This window comes from Daucus carota, chromosome 1, assembly GCF_001625215.2.
Source record: "Daucus carota subsp. sativus chromosome 1, DH1 v3.0, whole genome shotgun sequence".
NCBI classification, from domain to species: domain Eukaryota; kingdom Viridiplantae; phylum Streptophyta; class Magnoliopsida; order Apiales; family Apiaceae; genus Daucus; species Daucus carota.
In genome coordinates, this window is record NC_030381.2 from 43809799 (window position 1) to 43831646 (window position 21848).

Genomic DNA, 21848 nt, shown 5'->3' on the forward strand with positions numbered 1-21848 from the left:
ATAGGGCACACCCTCGTGCTCAATACTGGAACGAGAGCTGTCGCGCTTTTTAGCATCCAATTTTCCCTGATTTTATCAGAGCTCAGACTCGTGAGAAACTCGAGTTCGACTCTCTGTCACACAAAAGACAAATTTAGATGGATTTTCCATGATTTGAGCATTCCTTAGTTCTCTTTGTTAAGCAATATCAAACAGACAGATTTATATAATGGGTGCGAAAATGTGTTACAAAAATAAAATACTGGTGGGAGCATCTTAAGATTTTTTCATCTTATTTTTTGTTTAAGTGGCTACACAAGTCAGGCACATAAAAATGAACAATAAGGGAGCTCAAGTTCAAGATTACAGAATCCAAACAGCCTACTCCCTCACTGAAGACGGAGATATCTGTAATTCGCCAAGAAGGTTCGTGTAATTTAGTCCTGCATGGAATGGCCTGTACCCATTCAGGCATTCAGCAATATGCGAAAATTCCCATATGCACGACAATCTTGATTCTTGCATCCAATGATCTTGCCGTCCAGTGTGTAACAATAGTGTACTCAATGTGGCCACGGTACACTACATATGAATTATGATATTGTAATAGATTGATTTGTCATCAAGTTTTTGATGAAAGAGTCCAACAACGTCTATGAATGTGACTTAAAGTCTCTCATTGATGAACAGAGGAGATTGTGATGTGAACACAGACCAAAAATTTGATCAATCCAGAAAAAATATACTGAAACAGAAGGGTGAGCTTGTACGGGTAATGAATAAATTTTCATCTATAGCAGTGGTTAGTGGACATCAAAAATGTAAATTGATGCAGAGTTTGTACCCAGGGACACCTGCCCAGTACCTGATTGCCCACTTTAACCTTGGAGCCATCATCGTGCCTCGATGTAAGGAATCTGTACAATTAGACAGATTCTAGATATGAACAGGTGAGATCAAATTTATTGTACCACTACTGAAGAAGGCTGTGATCTCTAAAAGGGAGATGCCAGACATTGCCGGTAAGAATAGTGATTGTTTTATCTTCCAACGGCAACTTGTAAAGGGAATCTGCGTAAGAATTTGCAATGGAACCAAAATCAATACCAGATATGATACTATTGAACATTGCCAGTCTTATATTATTGACACAATAACTTGCATTGTTAAGTATCACGGGATTAATCCGTCCTCCAAATCCACAAATGAATCACGCTGCTGCCTACCCACATAGCCCTTGATGAGGTAGCAAAGGATGAGCCACCTGGAGAGGCGGGAAACTTATTGAATCTGTAGAGCTCACTAACAATTGTTTTCTTGCACAAATCATCTAGCACACAGATGAACCTAATCCCATTTAATCTTGCAACCCCTAGCCTGAAGGAAGTTAAGTGTCTCCATGGAAATATAAGACCTAACTAAAGCAAGCATCTTAACCTTTTTGAGACGAAAACAGCTTGCCCTGAGGGCAAGGTCAAACCCGTTCATAGTGACATTAGTTAAATTCAACAACTTGGCATCTTGCAGGCATGTCAAGTTACCCATTAACTTGTAAAGACCAACATCGGAAATTCTGCAGTAGCTTAGATTAATCTGCAATAAAGGTAGATTTATTAGGAATAAAGGTTTAACCTTGAAGAAATAGACATAAGGTGCCTCATAATTTTTCTGTACTGCCACATATAAATCGCTTTAAATGTTTGTATAGATACTTCGCAAGTGGAACTTCAACATACTTCGCTTTAAATGAAAGCAATCTTCAGTTTAAAGAAATCTCAAATCTATATGAGATAGATGAACATGCCTTGGAATTTGCATTTCCAAAACTGAATAAAGAGATACTTTTTAATTCCTTCAGAGTTTGTAGCATTATATATAAAAGACGCTAGTTAGTCATGAAATTGTCTAGGATTGTAAGATAACTGCTCACTTCTAGCAATAAAAAGAAAAATGCACAATACAGTTAGTACTCCATAAAACTCAAACCTAAAACAGTAATATAAAAAAAAATCATATATACAAATTAAAATATTGGTCAGTCTAGCACTTGCAAGGATAAAAAAAACCATAGCAATAAGCTCCTATACTATGCCTGAGCAATAACTGATATTCTAGGACAACTCCAGATATCACTCCTGCCATTAGCTAGCTTATGACTTTGTATGACTTCTTCAATGTTGTTATAGCTGACCCCCTTTTTTTTATTATAAGAAAAAGGTTATTATACCAATGGGAGGCTTGTGTCTAAGGTAGCTTGTTCCATTTTCGTGAGACCTTTTAACAGGGTGTGTAGAACGAGTAGTGAGCTCAAAGTATTTCGTTCTAATTTCTTTAGATCTTGTAACAGGGAGTAATGAGCATACTGATGGCCTGACCGGAGTTGTGTGTTGATTAATATACCTAATTTGGACACAACAAAAAGGATAGAATACCCCAACTTGTTTTAAGTTACATTACCAACAGCAATTATTGACTCCAAGCTAACTCTCCTAGTCTATAACCAAGGTAATTATTATGCATCATACTGTAGTAGTTTTGTGTTTCTGCACTAGTATTGTCAATCACACGTACTGGCTTCGACATCTCACAGTTAATTAATTGGCACCATGTCTGGAAGACGGAAAAACACACGATGAGAAGCTTTCCCAACATATATGTGCCTACATTGCTGACTACTTGCTTTATTATGAAAAGGTACTAAGGAATCCTTCATCAAAACTCTGCACACAACAACACATTACTTATGCGAAAAATACATGAACACATGAATGAATTCCACCGTATTTTATCCCTGCTTTTTTGGGGCTGAGTTATACCAAAACCTTAGTTGTATCCAAGTTCTCAAGTTTATGAACATATCTAGAAGCTGCCAAAGAACAAATTGAATGAGCTCTCAGTCTTTCCTATCCCAAATACACATTTCGTCAAATTACAAGATGCAATACGAAGAAGATGTCTATTTTCCTTTATAATATATGTACTGAATTGTCTATAATGCTACCATGAGAACAAAATTTTCTGGAAGATAGATATCTCAAAAAATTCAAATTGTATGCACAAATAGAAGAGATCAAACCTGTATCAAATTTTTTGAATGGCAGGATAGAGCCAAAAACCCTGAATCCGTAATATTGTCACAGTTTTTCATATCCAATTCAGCAAGTTTCATGCATCCAGATGCGAAATATGAAAAACCGGCACTTGTGACTTTTGAAAGATTTCGCATATCTAACTCTGAGAGTTCCTTCAGATAGCCTATACACTGCATACCTTCGTCAGTAATCTGTATGCAGTAGGACAAGTTAAGCTTTTTCAATTTTTTGCAACCCATAGCTAATGCTGCTAATCCCTCATCTCCAACACCCTTGCACCTGAAAGTCAATGAAGAATTGTTACTAAAATCAACTTCAAGATGTTTATTTATACATTCAATATTCAGATAATTATTTAAAATACCGGTATAGATCGAGTTCAATCATATTTGAGCACTTTGAAGCTATATTAGACAATCCTTTGTCAGAAATATTAATACAATGTCCCAACTTTAAGGACTTAAGGTTTGAACAATTTGAGATATGTCTGAGTCCTGCACAAGAAAAGGAGGTATATATTTCAAATGTCAGATTCAAAACCAAATCAAAGTGCGATTACAGAAGTACAGTGGATACAGATAATTAACAGAAAGTGCTTTCTCCTACCTTCATCATTAACACCAGAGCAATCTGTTACATCAAGCTCCTCTAGTAGGAAGCAGCAAGATCCGAGATAGCCAAAACTTTTCTCCGTCAACATATTGCAAGACTCTATCTTAAGACACAGAAGGTTTCTACATGATTCCGCAATAGCTGATATTGCTAGATCGGTAAGTTTATCACAGCATGTTAGATCAAGTATCTTCAATCTAAAGCATCCAAGTACAAGTTGTAGAATGCCAAAGTCTGTCACTCCTTTGCATTTGCTAAATCCGATATCAACTAGTGATTTACAGCTACCGGCAATTATCTGTAAGACATGCTCAGATACCTGAGCCCCATCAATCCTAATTGTTTGCAAATTATTCAAGCCCATGAAGCAGTTTAATACTATAGTTGAAAGCTCCTGAATATAAAAGGTTATAATCAAAATTTAGAACACGTGGCACGAGCTATATGAGAAGAAAGAAGGTTGACATGCATTATTATCATAAGTTCATAACAGCTACTCACAAAATAGTAGTGCCCTGCTCTGAGCTGCAGAAGATTATTACGTCCACGTATGACTGAGGTTAAGCCTAATGAAGTCACATTATTGCACCTTGATATATCAATTACCTGCCAGAATAGAGTTCAGGCAACATTGATTCAAACCCGTTGTTATTTTCCCATAGTTGCTATGCTAAAATGCCTCCTAACTAATCTTTGAATTCCATATCTATGATGTCACTGAAATATGTGAACAAATTAACAATCGTCAGGCGTAAAATGGGATTTCAATTGGAAGCATAAAACCAACACATCTATAATTTGCAAAAGCACCGGATGTAAATAGCATATTAAAATTGAACACGAAGGATCTCAAGGAATCCTAGATGTATTGCCTTTTATCAGATTATATAAATTGCTCAGCAGGCACCATAAATCTTTATCATTCGCAAGTCTCTTGCAAAGAACAAGAGGGAAGGATTTTGGATTACCAGAAACCCGACTTTCTTCACTTGAATTTGATTTCAAGTTTATGACTAACAATTCAGGTTAGACAGGGTACCTTATTATCACCTCAATACATGTTTTGCATGACTGCATTAGGGTAATTAGATAATCTACTTGCTGTACCAAACAGAACTAATACATTACATCAGTTCTATTATGTATACATAATGCTCATTGTTGTGGTCATTAGGTTCGTACCTGAAGTGAAGGGCAACCATCTTGAAGATGGTGCAATCCAACATCATCCAAAAGTCCACACCCCACCATAGCCAGCACCTCCAACCTCTGCATAGTACTAATTGATCGGATGGATTCACCGCCAATCTGAGCAATAAACCAATAACCTGATTACACTACATTGATTCGATTGATAGCTGAACCTAAATAAGCATCAAATCCTTGTATTTCACAAATTGGGAAAATACATTTTCTTCCTAAGAGATCCATTTCCCAAACGCTTAAATTGTAAACTTAAAAGGCTTGTCTCGCTCACTATGAGAACCACTTAATGATATAACAAAACACGAAGAAAAAACAAAGATGAAGGTCGATGCGGTTCACATCCTACACCACATTATGACATCTTCCAGTTCAATCCTTCAAGTTTTAAACCAACACACTGCTGGTCAAAATTTTTTAAAATCAACAAATTGCAACAAACTAAAGCTTTACCCTCTGGTTCAAACTTAGAAAGGCCACACTGTAAACTAGAACCTTAAGAATGTGACATATCAATTCTATTGTTAACAAATCAATATAATAAAAACATCATAACAATCCGAAACACTTAATCAAAAATAGAGAAAAGAAACCTTTGTGTAAGAAATGTCAAGATGCTTCAAGAAAACACACTTCTTCGACAAAAGATCAATACCCAAATCACTTATCTCATCACACCATCTCAAGCTCAATTTCTCCAGCCTTTCACAACCAACAACAATTTTAGCCAACCCAAAATCACTCACTCCAAAACACCTATCCATCTCAATTTCTTTCAGCCCCACCACACACGACACAACCGCCGCCTCCCGATCCCCGAACCCACCGCAACTCGAAAAATCCAGACTCTCTAGCCGCGTGCATGATCCAAGCAACAACTCCAGCCCCGCCCATCTCAACCCAACACACCGGCTCAACACAAGTCTCCTAAGCCTCCTCGTCCAGCTCAAGTCAATGCTCGTGTCTCCGCCCAGCAATGCTGCTATGCTGCCGTCATCGAGACGCGGACAATCAGAGAGATCCAGTGTGTCGACGCTTGTGTAGTTATTTAGAAGAGTTGGGAGAAACTCAAGACGGAGAACTTTGAGGGAGGTCCGGTGAGCTGACTCGGCTTGATGAAACGCCTTGCAGACGCTGCGGAATGATTTGGTGGCAGAGTCATCGCCGGAGAGTTTATCGAGAATGTTGACTAGCAAGTCATCGGTGAGAAGAGATACAAGACACGAAGAAGACTTCATGGATTCACAAAATTCATAAAATTTTCGGGAATCAAACCCTTTTTATCCTATATTTTTTCCAGATAACTGAGTTCGACTCTTGCTTGCCCGACAGATATTCGAGATTTCGGAGAAAAACTTTGAAAACCACTGTAAAATTTGCATACTTGCAGCAACAAAAAAAGAACATAACCTTTTTAATGCAGTCCAGATAATTTCGTGGTTCGAATAAAATATGAGTTCTAATATTATTAAACGTGGGAGTTGAATTTTCCTAATTTCTTAACATGCTGCTACGTGAGAGTAGCGTCAAATACGGGGTCGAAATGACTGAGATGTCCATACATTTGAAAAATGAGGAAACGAATGTGGTACAAATTAAAATGTTATTTGAGGAAATAAAATATTCAGTACGGTGGTTGTACGAAGTCGTCCGGCTCAGCCGGGGAGCAATCAGATCACATGTACCAGTCAGACTTGGGTTCGATGACAGTTATGAACATTTGTTTTATGTAGGCAACTTGTAGTAAATTTATTATTATTATTATTTTTTGCTAAGCAACTTGTAGTAAACTTTTAATATCGGAAGAATAGATTATTAGGTTTGGTGAGAATACACACAGAGACAGATGATTGCAGAAGCGGCTTGCTAGCTAGATTACAATTACAAGGCTATTGTATACATTTTCAAATGACTCAAATCTAAATAATATGCGTCACATGGAGAGTCTCGGTTATTGTCAATAAATTTTGTAATAATTTCAAAATTTTATTTTTTCTATCTCAAAATAAGAGTCGATTTTTACATGTAATTTGGATTGTAAAAGTATATTTCTACACATAAGATTTCATATTTTCTTTTTTAAACAAAAATATTGATGTTAATTTTTTATTCAAAAAAACAGTTGATTAAAATAATTTTGTTAATACTCAGTACAAGAAAAATAAGATCTCACAACTCTTTAATATCCATTATTTGATGTTTATTAAAACATCAGTTTCAGTAAACTCTTTTCAAATTACACAACAGATTTGTCTCAAATTGTTTTTTTCAAAATTGTTGTCCTGAGATGGAATGAATTTTTGCACATATAACTTTTACACACCTTTATTTTAAAGGGTTATAAACAACAGATTGTGAAAGAACACTTGTCTAAATAAATAAAATTAAACAGTTTGCACAATAGTGTGCAAAATCTTCTATAAAAACCTTGTTAGATGAGAATGAGGACAAGGTTGTTGGATGAGAATGAGGACAACAATTTTTTGATAACAAAGAAGGGAAAATAGATTTTTTTACCACTCAACTTATTGTGCTTTTAGAAACTTACCACCCAACTAAATTTTTTTTCCTTTCACTCACTAATGTTAGGTTTAAATTATTTTTTAACCACCAACTTAGATTCGGATTTGATTATTAGCATTATGATAATTTTTTTGTCACTAAACTTACTGCGCTTTTAGAAACTAACCACTCAACTATAATTTTTTTTTATTATACTCACTAATGTTAGGTTCAGCTTTTTTTTTGTCACTGAAGTTAGTTTCGGATTTTATTATTAGCATTACATTTTCTGTGTAGCATTATTAAAATAGAGTGGCAGTCTGTAATATTTTGACGATTTGATATATGTTTGTATCTTTATATATAGTATTTTTTATGTGTCCAAGGTCGTTTACCTTGGGTGATAAGAATTTTACACGCATTTCATGGCTTTTAAAAGATGTAGTTTCATAAATAATTTTTTTTTCTTCCAAATGAAAATCCAGCGTTTAAATTTTTACACACAAAAAAAATCACAAAAATAAGTTATGAAACTATATTTTATAAGAGTCTTAAATAAGTGCTAAGCAGTACGAAGGGAGTAATAATAACATAAAATGATGCATTATAGAAGACAATCATCGAAAATTAAGTTTTCTCCTCTATTTATTTATCTTGAAAATTGTAATAAGATAAAGTTATTAAAATTTTTAAAGATAAATTTAAGAGAGATCATAGACTGAGTTAGTCGATTATACTTTAATAGCGAAAGATGATGCATCATATCACTCAAATACACTTAATCTTATGAGAGGGGGTGAATTGTTTGAAGTCATTGATTTTATATTCATGATTTATTGAATTTTTAGAATATTAATTGCGATTTTGACTGATTTTAATTTTTCATCGACTCATTTTATATTATTATTTCTATATATAAAGATATAAATATACGACACATCATTAAAATATTACATACTATCACTATGTATAAATGATACTACAAAAAATTATCATAATGCTAGTAATCAAATCCGAACCTAAGTTGGTGGCTAAAAATAAAACCAAACCTAACATTAGTGAGTAAAAAGAAAAGAAAATTAGTTGGGGGTAAGTTTCTAAAAACACAATAAGTTGAGTGGCAAAAAAATCTATTTCCCAACAAAGAATAGCCGTGGTTTGATTTTTTTCAACCGTTGTTTCATAACTGTTGCATGAATGTGACTTTTATGTATTGAAAAATTATTGATAAGTTTTTAAATTATAAATAATATTTATAGTATGAATAGAAATAAAAAATTAAAGAACTTTATAAGTCTCCAAGCAATAGAAAAATTCTATAGTATCTGGAGATTGAGAATTTCAATATACTTTTTTCTTTCCAAATACTTGGAAATCCATTTCTCAAATACAATTTCAGGTTCTTTCAAAAGAATACACGTTCACGTCCTTACACCGGTCTAGTGATTTTTTTACTTTAGCTGTCATCATTTCTGAAGAAAGTGCACTCAATGGAGAAAATAACAGTGTAGTGTGTAGTGTAACTTTGTAACGACGAAAATAACATGATGGGATCCCAGCAAGCCTCACTCTATTTTCGTATAAGAGGTGATAATACATGGCTTTTATCTGGGGATGGGTTTTAAATCCCATCACACAGTGGAACCAAATCTGAGGCAAATCTGAAGATGGCTATGGAAAGAATGGATCTGGAATCAAACAAAGAGGCCACGTACAGCACATTAATATTTATGAGAATGGTATAAAAGGCTTCTTTCTTACCACATAGTTTATATATTTACACCACTACACTTGTAAAATGTTCCAAAGTATTCCACCTAAAATTGTCAAATTAATAACACTCACATAACATATATAGCTAAATTCAAAAGATGATAATAAACTATACCTTAGGAGTCCCTGCAGGCTAGGGTTTGAGAGAGTTTATTTCATTTTGGGTTATTGAATTGAGTTTTGTGTTACGTATTGTTCTCCGTGTTACAGCGCGCGCACACATATATATATATATAAGGTGCTTGAGTTAATGATTTATTATATACTGTATATAACATGTGCTCTAAACATTAGGTCATTATAATAAAACCCTACTTTTTTAAGTCTTCTCTCAACTGGGTTGAAATACCCTTCCCCAATTGTTTCCTATGTTTTTGTGGGTGCAGAAAAAGATACCATACGCAGAGGAAGTTAACTAGTTTACGACGGAAATATTCTGTCATAAATTAACTAGTTTAAGACGGAAATATTCTTTCGTAAAATTTTTAAGAAAATAGCCAACTAGGACCCACACTTAAACTACGGCGCTTTTTCCGTCGTAACTTTACGGTGGACCCCACCCACATTAATTTACGATGCAAATATGAATTTGTGACGAAATTTATACAGGCGACCAAAATTTGAACTTAAGACGCGTAATATTCCGTCGTAATACCTGTCATTTACTACCAATCTAGTGTTAAAATCTGTCGTAAAAATCCCACATTGTTGTAGTGTACATCTCTTGAAGCCCTAATTTGGAAATCCTATAACACCAGAATCGAATATATAAATTTAAGAACCTAAAAATCTAAAGGTTTTACTTGGATTCATATTGTTCAAACAATATTGATATCTTCATCCTTGACAACAAAATGTTTCTGATTGCTAATGAACTGTTAGCCACTGGTGTTTACTGTTTGCTAAGCCAATCTATGTAACAACATATATGCTCTAGCCTGAGCTTGTCAGGTTTACTCAGTTGACAATGTGAGAAGATAGTCTGTTATCTCATATTTGCTCTGCGCTGATATGAAATCGCTTGTATGACATCTTTGCTAAATGGTAATTTCTATCAAAGAAAAAAAGCAGTAGAAATCATCCACTTGCTATCAAACATTTGAGATTACCAATTTTAGTACTACAACGCACATAGTAAATTTTAAAGCACAATTCAAATATGCAATTTCAAATTAGTTAATTTCAAATTCTCAAACACAATTACCAGTACTACTGCTTAATCTAAAGGGGGAATAAATATGCATCTAGATCATAATCGCCTTTGCTCTGAGTTGTCTCTGCAATGACAGCCTCCTTTCCCTTCCCTGCTAGCTGCTGATGACTGACCTGAGAAGAAGTTAGCAAGGAAATTCAAATATTAGCATAAAATATGTTGACAGTTACAAAACACACACACACACACACACACACACATATGAAAATTTCATTATGGTCACCTTTGATCATATATAAAAAAATTAAAACCAGACTATAATAAAAATAATCTTTGGATCAATAGTTTGGCTTGCGACAGGATGAAAGCCCTCATTCAGAGACATAAAACAAGAAATCTAGATCAGGGAAAACAAGTTGTTTCTTGTATGCTGATTAACTAAATTCAGTATCTCACGATCGAGCAGATTCCAATATGAGCACAACTATAAATATAACTATCAATTAATATATGCGAGATCAAAACTATTTCCTAAGAATTAATTAATACTCATAGCTGGTTTTTTCAATAAAGCAGATGGAAGTATATATACACGTGAACTTGGACTACTCCTGTATTTTCAAGTAGTGTGATGACACAATTTAAACAGATTAGTAATTAAAATCAATTGAATCGAATACAGGTACGAATCTAACTTGCTTTTATCATACCTTTATAATGACTTTGTCATTGTCATTGAGGATTTGCAAAGTAATCTCCTAACTGCACGTACGTGATGAGTCCGGAATAAATCCTGGACTCGGTCCGGAAATTATATTTTTAACCAGAAAGGGTCGAAACTATATATTCAACTAAAAACAGTTGAATATATATAATCGACCAAAAATGGTCGAAATTATATTTTTGGCCAGGATCGGTCGACAACTCGAAAGATACACAAATCATTGGAAAATTTTCAAATTCGAAAGCACTGCAAATTTCCCGCCAGGTAAATATTATTGACCGAAAGTGATTTTTGATAGAAACCACGGCGGGAAGAAGCCGGAGGGAATTAGAAATAGGAGTGGTCGAATTTAGACGGTCGAAACTAAATATGTTTTCGCCCGGGTAAATTCGACTGCGTGTTTTTTCGACCGTATCTGGTCACTTTTAATATTTTCGACCAAATTTATGTTCGACCATAAACGTTCGAAGTTTGCGGTAGGAAATAGCCGCTTTTCTTGTATTAAAAATTACATGATGCATGGGATCCGAGAAAGCTTCACTATATTTTCGTAGGAGGTGATAATGCAGGGTTTTTATCGGGGGATAGTGTTTAAATCCCATTACACAATGGAACCAAATCTGAGGCAAATCTGGAGATGGTTACAGAAAGAATGGATGTGGATATATTGTGGATTCGGAATCAAACCAAGAGGCCTCAGCACCTTATGTGAATGCGGTATAAAAGGCTTCTTTCTTACTACATAGTGGAGGCAACAAAAGATGGTGATTTACATGGACAGAACTTTATGAATTTTCAGGTTGATGAGGAAGTCCGAAAGAATCCCGGAGCTACAAAGCCACAGCATCAAAAACTAACTAGAAGGCGAAACTGGTTTCTGCAGCTAGCTAAGCTTGGTACGTTCCATGGGGAAGAAATTTGAGCTTGAAATGAATGATATTGAAATTGTTATGATATTGATTTTTTGGTAATTTGGTACTCATGCACCAGATTACCACCTTCAAGAACATATTAAAAAAGAAAAAATCGGATCTAGTAATGAAATTTTGATGATGATATTGATTTCTGGAGCGGAGGGTGATGTTGTATTTGGGTTGAACAACACTTAGCAATTAGAATTTACATTTGAAAGGCTGGCTCTCTATGTACTAAATCACGTTCTGTAGCTTCAAAACCTTAAATCAATGTTTGAAATGTTATATTCTTAATTAATAGCAATACAAGTCTATATATTTACAACACTATACACTTGTAAAATTAATGTTTCAAAGTATTCCACTTGAAGTTGTCAAAATAATAACAACCACATTACATAGTGAGATCCAAAGACGATGATAAACTATACCTTAGGAGTGGCTAGTGTTTAAGAGAGTTTATCTCATTTTCTGTTATTGAATTGACTTTTGTGTTAGGTATTTGTTCTCAATGATACAACACAAACACACACACACACACATATGAAGGGTGCTTGAGTTAATGACTTATTATATAACATGTGTTCTAAACATTAGGTCATTAAAATAAAACCCTATTTTTTATGTCTTCTCTCAAATGGGTTGAAATACCTTTGCCCAGATGTTTCCTATATATATTTTTGTGGGTGCAGAAAATGATACCATACACAGAGGAAGTTTGGAGGAGCAGTCTTCCAGGACATCTTAATTACCTTGGTTTTTTTAACTTATAGTGTCTAAAACCCAAAAATGGTATGCATCTCTTTGTTTGTCCAATATTTCTATCATTTCTCTGCAAAGTTGATTCTGTTTCCAAAGTATGTGCACTGGTGCCGGACGAACAAGTTTTAGTGGTAAACGTACTAGGCACTAGTTTTAGGGCTTGTATACTTAGATGTTAACATTTAATGCAAATAGGTTATCATCGGCCGACGACGACAGAACCATTATATTTTGACTCAAACTCATGTGGCCCGACGGAACTAAAAGATAAACCGGTAGAAAAAAATTATCCGAAAACAATATGTATGTATACTTTTGTTCTATTCCAATGTCCATCAACCTACATCTCTTGAAGCCTTAATTTGGAGATCCTATAACTCCATAATCGAACATTTGAATTTAAGAACCAAAAAATCCAGAGGTTTTATTTGGATTCATATTGTCCAAACAATTATATCTTCATCCTTGACAACAAAAAATGTTTCTAATTGCTAATGAACTGTTAGCCACTGGTGTTTACTGTTTGCTAAGCCAATCTGTGTAACATGCTCTAGCCTGAGCTTGTGACCAGGTGTCTAGAGTTAACAATGTGAGAAGGTAGTCTGTTATCTCATATTTGTCGCTTGTATGGGATCTTTGCTAATTAATGGTAATTTTAATTAAAAAAAGAGTAAACTTGAGAGTTTTGGCAAAGTTACACCGATTTTCAAAAAGTTGGCCAGAGTTCCAAATTCTCATAAAGGTGGCCAAACTTTGGCTCCGCTTTTTAAAAGTGTAGCTCTCGTGAGTGACATTTAACGGGAGCCACACTTTTGGAAAGCGGGGCCAAAGTTTGGCCACCTTTCTGAGAATTTGGAACTCAATTTTAACCCTCTGTTCGTTACTCCCGTTAGTGACATTTAACGGGAGCCACACTTTTAAAAAGCGGAGCCAAAGTTTGGCCTCCTTTCTGAAAATTTGGAACTTTAGCCAACTTTTTGAAAATCGGTGTAAACTTTGGCCACAACTTTGAAGGTTACTCTTAAAGAGAAAATAGCGGAAAAAAGCAGTAGAAATCATCCTAGACCTTTTTTAGTACAACACACACAGTAAATTTTAAAGCTCTTCCTAAACCTCAAGGTTTATAATAAAACCACCAAATGGATCATATACCATAATACTCCTGACACTCATAGGAGTGGACAGACAGTAGACAGACATCACTAGACAGACGTACAAGCAGACAGATAATTAAATGGAAAGGTATTGGGGATAGGAGGGTTTCGACCTGCGACCACAAAGAAAAGTTATCTGATCACATTACCTAGTTGTATTACCAAGCCTGCAGCCATCCAGACATGTCATATCTGTATTGTCTCCGACTCAGTATTGTTTCTGATTTCTTTCCTCTGGTCTTCTTCTTCCCATCTTTCTTAGGTGACACTAGGCTTTCAACGAAAGTCATCCCCACTCGAAAATCATTTGGCAATCCAAGAACTTTTGTATCATAGAGTTTAGAGAACTGTGCATTGGAAACTAGTAAGACAGACTGACCATGTTCCGGAAAACCTGAGCTATCGTTCCGTAAATCCAACGACGCAACATGTGAAACATCAGACAAAACAACAGACAATTTAGTCCAGGATTCCACCACCCCATACTCCTTCATCAGGTACAACTCGCTTACACTATTAATTACATTAGAGAATAAACAAAGGCACCCTTTAAGAACCCCAAGTCTGGGAAACACTGAGCTCGAATCAAAAACCCCAATTGGCAATGGCACCCCTGAGAATTCTTTCTCAGCTATATTATATGCCCCAATAATCATCGATTTTTCACTCAACCAATGAAGACACCCTTCAAGAAAAATCCCTGCAACATAAGCATCCCTCTTAAGATCAAAGGGGGGGAACGCAACCCTCTTCCATTGCTTTGCTTTAAGCATGAAAACATAAGAAACAGTCCCAGAGCCAGATATAGCAACAACTGCATAATCATCACAGGAGAAATCATAGCCGAACCCAAACGTATTGCAACCAGATAATTGATAAAAGCGACTGGGCAGAAGAGGTAATTTCCTGGACTCTAAAGTTGTAGGATTAAGCACGTACAAAGTTGTGTCTAACCGGTCGTTTTCAACTAAAACTAACCCATCACAGGAACCCCAAACCTTAGTCCATCTATTCGAATGATAAAATTTCAACTTTTTCTTAGTCTCTCGCTCGGCTTCCATCCTGGCAGGAACTGTCTTTAGAAGTCTTTTGCAATCGGGGTTCTTGTAGTCGTACCTGGCATCATGAAAAAATTCGGTACTGTACAGGGTACAAGGGTCGGAATAGATGGAAATGAGAATGAGTTTGGTTACGGAGGCTCTGGTGACATGGGTCTGGATTAAATTAGGGTCAGAGGGCTTTCCATGATCTCGAAACACACTTACATTGCCCGAGTGATTTAGCAGGAAGGCGAGTGAAAACCTCTGATAATAACTCTTTGGGAAGAAGATTGATATAATCTAGTCTTCCCATGTTGATGATGAGCACTCCACAGAAAACACCTAACAACTCAGCTCTCAACTCTAACTGAGTATTTATATTTGGGGTGTTCCTAATTCTTCTTCTTCTTTTTTTGAGTATTTATATTTGGGTGTTCTCATTCTTCATTAGTCTTTGACAATTTGATGACTATACATGTTTTTTTATAACATGATATGTGATTGACAAAAAAATATTTATAATTTGATATCACGTTTATAAGAACGTATGAAAATATTATTTTGATGTGTTTAATAAACTCACCCCTTTTATGTGATAAATTTTATTCATAGATAATTTTTAAATATTAGAAAAATATGTGTGTTTTGAATTTAAAACACAAAAAAGAGAATGTATATTCACAATAATTTTGTGAACTTTCTTCTCTCAATAGTTAGATATTCATTTTTCAATTAAATATTCTGGGTCTCTTCAAATTTATATTATATATTCGGGTCTTTATATACATTTGGTTTTTATTTTAATATTTTTCTTACTAATATTTTTCATTTTTTAACTTTTATCCTTGTATTTAAACCTTGTCTTGAAAATTTGTAACAAGTGTCGAATGTGTGGCACTTAAGATTTTTTTATAAAAAAATTTTAATTTATGTTTTATTAAAAAAATAATTATAATTTTTTTATATATTTATGTGACATACACTTTCAAGCAATCACTTTTTTGCGGTCCGAACAAGTTTTAGGAGGGTTAAAATTGTTTTAAAAATATATAAATTTATATATGCATGTTCCATTCCAACATCCACCAACCTACATCGATCTTGAAGCCTTAATTTGCAGATCCTATAACTCCATAATGGAATATTTGGATTTAAGAACCAAAAAATCTAGAGGTTTTATTTGGATTCATAATTAATGTTCAAGAATTGTATCTTCATCCTTGACAACAAAAATTTTCTGATTGCTATGAATTGTAAGCCACTGGTGTTTACTGTTTGCTAAGCCAATCTGTGACACATGCTCTAGTTTGATCTTTTCAGGTGTCTATAGTTAGCATGTATGGAAGTAATCTGCTATCTCATATTTGCTCTGCTGATATGATATGGCTTGTATGATATCTTTGCTGTATGGTAATTTTTATTAAAGAAAAAAATGAAAAAAACAATAGAAATCATCCCCTTGCTATCCAAAATTTGAAATTAAGATTACCAATTTGTATGATGTACATAGTAATTAAACTAATTTTAAAGCTCTACCTAACCCTCAGGGTTATAATAAACGGTTTTTCCACGCTGTGCCTATGTGCACACAATAAGCACAAAGGTCGATAAGTTTACTATATTTTAATTGACTTACCCTCTTTAATAATGGTGGACGAACATGTATTCACAACACCACCACCACCAATCAAAATACACCGAATTAATAGATTTTATGTTGTGTTTGGTTGGGAAGAATGGAATGAAATGGAATTGAATGAGTAAAATCATTTGAAACTAATAGAGATAGGAGGAGGAGGGAAGTTTTGAAATAAATTTAAGTGAGTGCAAAATTGCTATGATGAGATTTGAGAAGAATTTGGGGGTAGGAGAGAATGGAGCATTTTGAAGGTATGATCTCTCTAGCACATAATGTAAGGAATGGAATGGAGGAATGAATGAGATTTGTTAACAATTGTCCATAATCTAGTTCATCTTTCATTCCATTCTTTCCGGAATCATTCACCCCAACCAAACACAACATTAGTGCTTAGCATGTGACCATGGGCACACACTAGACAAACCCTGTAATAAAACCACCAAATGGATCATATACTATAAATATATACGCCTAACACTCATTTGAGTGGACAGACAGTACTGCACATCAGAAGACAGACATACGTACTACAGACATATAATTAAATGCAAACATGATCTGATCACATTACCTAGTTGAATTACCAGGCCTTCAGCCATATATCCACTGGCAGCCTCAATACAATTTTAACTTATCAACCAGGAACAAGCGCACCAATGATATACCATGGGGAAGAAAACTTGAGCTTAATATGAAAGAAAAAGAAATTGTGATGATATTGATTTGTGGTAATCTGGTACTCATTCCCCAGATTACCACGCCTTCAAGAACAGATTAAAAAGAAAAAGCCCGAGCAAGTAAAAAAATTGTGATGAATAGTCAATATTCGACTGTATAGTTGTGACTGTTAACGGTCATTTCTACCATTCGAATTTCCAACCCAAAAAAATGTTTTGGTTGAAAATTTGAATTTCCCGCTCAAAATTTAAAAACAAAATCCCAACAATTGAATTTCCCCCTATATCTTGAAAATATTAAACTCCCCGCCACACGTATTAATTTCGACCAATTATGGTCAAAAATATGTGGTTGAAGTTAACTGAGCTTTCTTTGTTTGTGGTCGAATTTAGTATACAATGACATTAAAATGTGGTCGAAATTAATACCACTATTTGATACTGTCAAATTTAATAGACCATAATATAAAATATACTATTTCTAATGACTTCTGTTTACCTATTCAAACCCAAAATACCTAACTACGTTCAAAATAACCATAAAAAAATACATAAATATTTAAAATCAAATACCAGCATAAACAAGTTGATGATTTGATCACGGATGTACCAATCCATACCAAAAGAGAAGTGATAATTCATTCATTGGCCTACCACGCAATCCATTAACCAAAAGTAAGTTAATTTAAAATTCTCAAACACGACTAATAGTACTGCTGCATAATCTAAAGGGAGGATAAATACGCGTCTAGATCACAATTGCTTTGGCTCTGGGTTGTCTCTGTGATGGCAGCCTCCTTCCCCTTCCTCGCTAGCTGCTGACTGACCTGAGAAGAAGTTGGCAAGGAAATTCAAATATTATGATTTACAAAATTATTCTTGATAAAAAAAAAATATAGGAGCACAAAATATGTTAGACTTAATTACCCCATATATATATAAGAAAATTTCAGGATGGTCATCAACTTTGATCATAAAAAGAGTAATTAGCACTTTGCACCCATTAACTTGGGTCGTTTTTGCGATTTGGTCTCCAACTTTGAATTATAGCAAAGTGCATCCCATAGCTTATGAATTTCAATCAGATTGCACCCGCTTGACTAATTTCCGTCAAAACTAATGGTTAATGTTATAGACATAAAGTTTGAATTTTGTAATTAGCATTTTGCACCAATCAACTTTTGTCATTTTTTCGATTCGGTCACATATTTTTATATATCGCCAGAATGCATCCTAACATAAAAAATTTAATCATTTTACAACCTTATAATGAATCCCGTCAAATATTACTCCCTCTGTCCCCCTCTTATCTTGTTTTTTAATTTCAATTTGTGTGGGAGTTTATACTTAAAATTTTCAAAATCATTATGTTTTAGTTTTATTATTTAAATTGCAAAGTAGTGATTTAAAAAAATTACTCGCTCCGTCTCAATTTACATGTCATTTTTGCTTTTCGAGGAGTCAAATTGACTAATCTTTGACCAACTATTAAAAAATATATATTTGTTGTTTTAGAAAATAAAAATTTACATATTAAAATAGACTAGATTAACTTTCTGATGAATAAAAAAACTAGTGTTAAATTGAAATTAAAGAACAAGATAAGAGGGGGACAGAGGGAGTAATATTTGATGGGAATTCGTTAAAAGGTTATAAAATGATTAAATTTTTTATGTTGGAGGTTGCATTCTGCCGACATATAAAAATATGAGACCGAATCAAAAAAAATGACAAAATTTGAAGGGTGCAAAGTGTTAATTACAAAATTAAAACTTTCCGCCGTTATTGTTGACTAGTTTTTGACGGAAGTTAGTCAAAGAGATGCAATCTGATTGAAATTCATAAGTTATGGGATGCACTTTGCTACAATTCAAAATTCGAGACCAAATCGCAAAAACGACCAAAATTAAAGGGTGCAAACTGCTAATTACTCTCATAAAAACTTAAAACCAGACGACTATTTTGATCATAAAATTAATGTCTGGCTCAATAGTTTGGCTTGCGACATGATGAAGCTCTCATTCAGAGTCATAAAACAAGAAATCTAGATCAGGTAAATAAGTTGTTTCTTGTATGCTGATTAACTAATTCAGTATCTACACGAGCGATTCCAATATGAGCATAACTATAAATATATGAGAGATCAAAACTATTTCTTAAGAATTGATACTCGAAGCTGGTTTTTTCAATAAAGCAAATGGAAGTATATATATACGTGAACTTGGACTATTCCTGTATTTTCAAGTAGTGTGATGACACAAATTAAACAGATTAGTAACAAAAATCAAATTAATCAAATACAGGTAAGAATCAAGCTTGCTTTTATCATACCTCTACTATGACTTTGTCATTGTCCTCGAGGATTTGACAAAGTAATCCCTTAACTACTCGTACATAATGAGTCCGGAATAACTTCTGGACTGCGTCCGAAAATAATATCTTCGACCAGAAGGGGTCAAAACTATATATTCGACCAAAAACAATCGAATATATATATTTTCCACCAAAAATGGTCGAAATTCTAATTTTGACCAGAAATGGTCGACAGCTCTAAAAATACAGAAATCATTGAAAAAATTTCAAATTCGAAAACACGGCAAATTTCCCGACATGTAAATATATTCGACCAAAAGTTATTTTCGACCGAAACCATTGAGGGAAAACTGAAGGGAAGAAATAGGAGTGGTCGAATTTAGCCCGTCGAAATTAAATTTATTTTCGGTCTGGTAAATTCTATCGCTTGTTTTTTTGACCGTATGTGGTCACTTTTAATATTTTCAACCTAATATTTTCAGCCGAATTTATTTTCGATTATAAATGGTTAAAAATAGTCGTCGGTCCAAATTCCCCGTCGAATATAGCTACTTTTCCTGTAGTGAAAATTACATGATGGGGTTTGATGAGCAGCTTCAGTCTATTTTCGTAGGCGGTGATAATGCAAGGGATAGTGTTTAAATCCCATCACACAATGGAACCAAATCTGAGGCAAATCTGAAGGTAGTTATAGAAAGAATGGATGTGGATATATTGTGGATTTGGAATCAAACCAAGAGGCCACAGCACATTATGTGAATGGTATAAAAGGCTTCTTTCTTACTACATAGTGTGCAGGCAACAAAAGATGGAGATTTACATGGACAAAACTTTATGAATTTCCGGGTTTGATGAGGAAGTCCAAAAGAATCCGGGAGCTATAAAGCCACAGCATCAAAAACTAACTAGAAGGCGAAAACCAGTTTCTGCAGCTAAGCTCGGCACGTTCCATGGGGAAGAACTTTGAGCTTGAAATGAAAGAAAAAGAAATGTGATGATATTAATTCGTGGTAATTTGGCACTCATGCACCAGATTACCACCTTCAAGAACATATTAAAAAAGAAAAAGTCAGGATTAAGTAAAGAAATTGTGATGACGATATTGATTTGTGGGTGAGTATAGGGAGGGTGAGGTTGTATTTGGGGTGAACAACACACTTAGCAATTAAAATTTACATCTAAAAGGCTGGCTCTCGACGTATTAAATCACGTTCTGTAGCTTCAAAACCTTAAATCAATGTTTGAAATGTTAAAATCTTAACAGCAATACAAGTCTAGATATATTTACAACACTACACTTGTAAAATGTTTCAAAGTATTCCACCTGAAGTTGTCAAAATAATAACAATCACTGAGATGCAAAGATGATAATAAACTATAACTTAATTAGGAGTCCCTACAGACTAGGGTTTGAGAGAGTTTATTTCATTAATAAAATCTATCACATGAAAGGGTAAGTTTATTAAACCAGTCTAATTATCTCTATATCTTTCGAGCTGTCAGACCGTGACTGGTCGAAAATATTTCGACCCTTTCTGGTTGAAAATATAATTTCCAAACCCAGTCCAAGAGTTATGCCGGACTCATTACGTACGTGTATATAGCTAAGAGCAACTCCAACAGCATCTTAGCACATTCCTTAAATATAATATAAAATATTGGATCCTAGATTCCTAGTGACTTAAGATAATAATAATTATTATCACCTCCAACAATATTCCCTATATTCATTCCTTATATACTATTTTATTATTAAAAGTTACCATTATTACAATAAGTGAAAAGCGAGAACATGTTTGTTTTCAAAATTTATTATAAAATAAGGTTTAGGAGAGGAGAGAGGTTAGCTAAAGATAAGGCATTGGCTAATGGATCTTAGTGATTTAGGGAATCACTAAGATACTGTTGGAGTGAATTATTTTCTCATATTCCTCATATTTTGGTTTAAGACTCCAAATAGCTAAGCTATTGGAGTTGCTCTAAGGGATTACTTTGTCAAATTCTCAAGTAAAGTGACAAAGTCATTGCAGAGGTATGATAAAAGCAAGCTTGATTCGTACCAGCTGGATTTGATTAATTTGATTTGTGTTACTAATCTGTTAAATTTGTGTCATCACACTACTTGAAAATACAAGATTAGTCCAAGTTCACGTGTATATATACTTCCATATGCTTTATTGAAAGAACCAGCTCCGAGTATTAATTCTTAAGAAATATTTTTGATCTCTAATCATATATCTATAGTTGTGCTCATATTGGAATCTGCTCGTGAAGATACTGAGAATTGAGTTTTTTGTTAGGTATTTTTCTC

General features: G+C 34.3%; 1 protein-coding gene across 1 annotated transcript; it reads right to left on the reverse strand.

Moving 5' to 3' along the window:
• Positions 1 to 181: 181 nt before the first annotated feature.
• On the reverse strand, positions 182 to 6275 carry LOC108193111 (F-box/LRR-repeat protein 3). The gene is made up of 7 exons (XM_017359643.2): positions 5480 to 6275; positions 4866 to 4991; positions 4185 to 4289; positions 3678 to 4077; positions 3436 to 3565; positions 3056 to 3350; positions 182 to 1572 (listed from the first exon to the last, which is right to left on the reverse strand). The coding sequence occupies exons 1-7, from the start codon at positions 6122 to 6124 to the stop codon at positions 1327 to 1329; spliced, it is 1947 nt and encodes a 648-aa protein (XP_017215132.1). The 5' UTR covers positions 6125 to 6275; the 3' UTR covers positions 182 to 1326.
• Positions 6276 to 21848: the final 15573 nt, after the last annotated feature.